Raw genomic sequence first — 3,796 nt, forward strand, 5'->3', positions numbered from 1 at the left:
CTTGTTCCAATAGCGCAGCTCGTTGAAGTCAATGAAAGAGACATGCTGATAGGGGACTTCATGATGCCTCCAATGATTGAGAATCGGTCAAGCATAATCTATCTTCCCTATGGGCATGAGAACTTTCAGTTGAGGCTGGACGTGATCAATCTCTTTGCCAACAACATACCCTTTTATGGAATGAGCGAGGAAAATCCACACTATCACTTGTCTCGATTTCTGGAGTATTGTTGGAATTTCAAGTATCAAGGAATTAATGAAAAGGCACTCAAGATGCGCTTTTTCCCTCACACTCTGAAAGATAGGGCTCGAGAATGGTTAGACTCATTACCATCGGGAAGTATTACTACATGGATAGATTTGGTATAGAAGTTCACACTCAAATACTTTTCACCGGCTAAGATTAACAAGCTTAAACATGAGATTTCAACTTTTCAGCAAGCCGAGTCTAAAAACTTTCATGAAGCATGGGAGAGGATCAAGGAGTTATTGAGAAAGTGTCCGAGTCATGGCTTTCCACTACCAGCTCAAAATCATTTTTTCTATGCTGGACTTACTCCTCACAGTCGCTCTGCAGTTGATTCTACAGCCGGAGTATCAATCCGAAATAAATCAGTCGGGGAGCTTCACGACCTTTTTGAGATAATGAGTGATCAGTTAGTGATGTGGCCAGATAGAAGCTCACATAAAAGAGTGCACGAAGTGGATATTAACACGTTAATGTTGGTTAAGATTGACGCATTATCAAGGCAGATGGAAGCCTTGAAGTATTCTTCAAATGTTAATATGGTGCAAAGATCGCTTTCAATATGTGCAACTTGTGGAACAACTCATCCATCGCCTGAATGTCCGTTGCTCCTAAATCCACCATTCACGGAGCAAGCTACCTATGCTTAGAATTTTCAACATCAGCAATATTTCCAAAGGCAACCAAATAATCCATTCTCTCAAACATACAATCCCAGCGGGAGAAACCATCCTAACTTCTCCTATGGCAACAATCAAAATAGTCAAAATCCACCAAAAATGGGAAGACCACAAGAGGAAAAAGGAGGATGGGAAGAAGCAGTTTCAAAGCTTCAAGAACAAAGTGACCGGACCGACGCAACCATTAAGAATATTGAAAATCAGATTGGGCAGTTAGCAAAAATCCTAACAGAAAGGCAACCGGGCACATGGCCAAGCAATACAGAAGTTAACCCAAATGAGCAAGTAAATGCAATCACAACAAAGAGTGGGGTGCCACTACCAGAAATTCATGTTAAAAGGCCAGGTGTGGTAAAAGAAAATGGTATTGTTCAAGAGACAACGAATCAACTTGAAATGCCTGAAGTAGTAGCTAAACAAGAGAAGGTAATTCCACTGCCAGTTAAGCCATATGTTCCTCCAATTCCATTCCCTCAGAGGTTGCGCAAACACAAACTGGATAAGCAATTTGAGAAGTTCCTCGAGATATTCAAGAAGCTTCACATAAATGTCCCATTTGTTGATGCCTTAGCTCAAATGCCCAGTTATGCGAAATTTATGAAGGAAATTTTATCAAATAAGAGGAAGTTGGAGGAGCATGAAACTGTTATGCTAACGGAGGAGAGCAACGCTATATTGAAAAACAAACTACCACCGAAACTTAAAGATCCAGGGAGTTTTATTATTCCTTGTACTATTGGTAGTTTATTATTTGAACGAGCTCTATGTGATTTAGGTGCTAGTATAAATCTAATGCCTTACTCTATTTTCAAGAAGCTTGGATTAAAAGAACCAACACCCACCACTATTTCTCTTCAACTGGCTGATAGAAGTATCAAATATCCGAGGGGAGTAGTGGATAACGTTTTGGTAAAGTGGATAAATTTATTTTTCCTGTTGACTTCTTTGTTCTGGACATCGAAGAAGATTATGATATGCCCTTAATTTTAGGGAGACCTTTTCTTGCCACATGGAGAGCTTTGATTGATGTCCAGCAAGGAACACTTAGCCTTAGAATTTATGATGAGACGGTTACGTTTAATGTATTTAAGGCTATGAAATATTCTAGAGGAAATGAAAAAGAAGTCTTAATGAGAGATGGCATTGTTGATTTAGTAAAGAGACCTGATGACCCTAAAGAAAATTGCATTGCTAACTCTTTTGATGAGCAGGAACAAAGTTTGAATGCTAAGAACAAGTGGTCATGGGTTCTTTGGGAGAGAAGTAAAAAAACTGTCCATCCAGAAGAGACAAATTGTGTTCTTTGGATGTTTCTTCTTCTTCAAAAGCCAAGCCACCAAGTCATGAAAAGGAAAAGTTGGTAAGGGTGTTGAGGGAGCAAAAGAAGGGAATTGGATTAAAAGTTGCTAACATTCAAGAAATAAGTCCATTAATTGGCACCCACAAAATATTGATGGAAAAAGGATTCAAGCCTCTTTGAAGATAGAGACAAAGTCAAGCTAACGACTTTAAACAAGCGCTTATTGGGAGGCAACCCAATTTTCTCACTCTTTCATTTAATTGTCATTCTGCATTTGTTTTTATTTTCTTGTCTTTGGTTTATTTGATTTTGAGTTGGGTTAGAGTGTCGATTTTTTTAAGAATTGTTTTGTGCCCAAAAACAATGTTGAGGTCATCATAACAGCATGCATACTAGGTGTTTGATAAAATACCCCAACCAATGTTAACTTACACATTGCACCTTAAGTTTTGGATTGTGAGGTTTAAGTTTGGGGGGAGTTTGGGCATCCATGTGACTTTGTCTACTTCATGTTGTTCTTAGTCATTGTTGCTCTCTCATGTTCAAATTTGTGCATTGTAGGTACATTTTTGGAAGTGATAATGTAGTCGAAGAGTCGTCTTGCACATTAACTGCTTGCAAGGCAAAGCTATTGCCGAAAGTTCCAAATACCTCAAAACGAGCACGTGTTGATCTATCTACCATCACAACCTTGACACTATAGTCCGGGTACACTCGTTCCTTTTCTTTCTCTTTGTTCCATTGGGACAATGAAACATTTAAGTTTGGGGGGAGGTTCACTACAGGCAGCTTGCATATGTCATATGGTCTGGTTTTATGGTTTTATTTAAAAAAAAATTATCTTGTTTTGTTGGGTAGACGTGCCATCAATGATGAAGCTTATTTGGTACCATTTTGATGCAAAGAGTAAAGATAGTTATGCTATTCATTTCATTTTGAGATTCATTATCCATGTTAGACTAATCTGAGCACATGTGTCAGAAGATTCAATGCATAGGTTGACTACACTGCTAGGTTTCCATTTAGACTTTCGCCCTTAAACCAACTTTGTGAGCAACTTAATCACCTAACATAATGAAAAGTAAAGTTTGGGGAAGGTTGAGCCATGATGGCAAATGTTGAGGAATGTGTTGACTCCGTGGATGTTAATAATTTGTGTGGAATGTATTAGACATACTAAAGGAAGCTAGGCAATGACCATAGGCTAGTGATCTAATCTCGGTATCACTATGTCGTGCACCAAATTAAATTTAAGCCTGCATATATCTTATACCTTTCTTTGTAACCTGAATGACTTGAGTGATTATGCCCGTAGGGGTATCTTAAAACCTGATGCCTCGTGGTCATCTGGCTTGGGAGTTATCGGCTGAAAGCTCGTTACAAGGGACATTCAGAAAGTTTAATGGAGTGAAGGCTTGCACATAAGATATCGAAAAAAAAAAAAAAAAACGAGATGGAGCATAAAATGCACTCGTTCAAAAAAAAAAAAAACAAAAAACAATTGCAAGGCCAAAGAAAAAAAAAACTCAATAATGGTGCCGATGTTTGTAACTCTTAGGGATTGAGAAA

At 38.4% G+C, this 3,796-nt stretch overlaps 1 protein-coding gene and 1 non-coding gene across 2 annotated transcripts; one reads left to right on the forward strand and one right to left on the reverse strand.

The window, feature by feature from the left end:
* Positions 1-408: 408 nt before the first annotated feature.
* On the reverse strand, positions 409-515 carry LOC127791258 (small nucleolar RNA R71). The gene has a single exon (XR_008020898.1). It is a non-coding gene; the product is annotated as a small nucleolar RNA R71 (small nucleolar RNA).
* A 511-nt stretch (positions 516-1,026) lies between these two features.
* LOC127790905 (uncharacterized) lies at positions 1,027-2,814 on the forward strand. The gene is made up of 2 exons (XM_052320637.1): positions 1,027-1,666; positions 2,789-2,814. The coding sequence occupies exons 1-2, from the start codon at positions 1,027-1,029 to the stop codon at positions 2,812-2,814; spliced, it is 666 nt and encodes a 221-aa protein (XP_052176597.1).
* Positions 2,815-3,796: the final 982 nt, after the last annotated feature.

Source organism: Diospyros lotus, chromosome 14 (assembly GCF_014633365.1).
Source record: "Diospyros lotus cultivar Yz01 chromosome 14, ASM1463336v1, whole genome shotgun sequence".
Lineage (NCBI taxonomy): Eukaryota > Viridiplantae > Streptophyta > Magnoliopsida > Ericales > Ebenaceae > Diospyros > Diospyros lotus.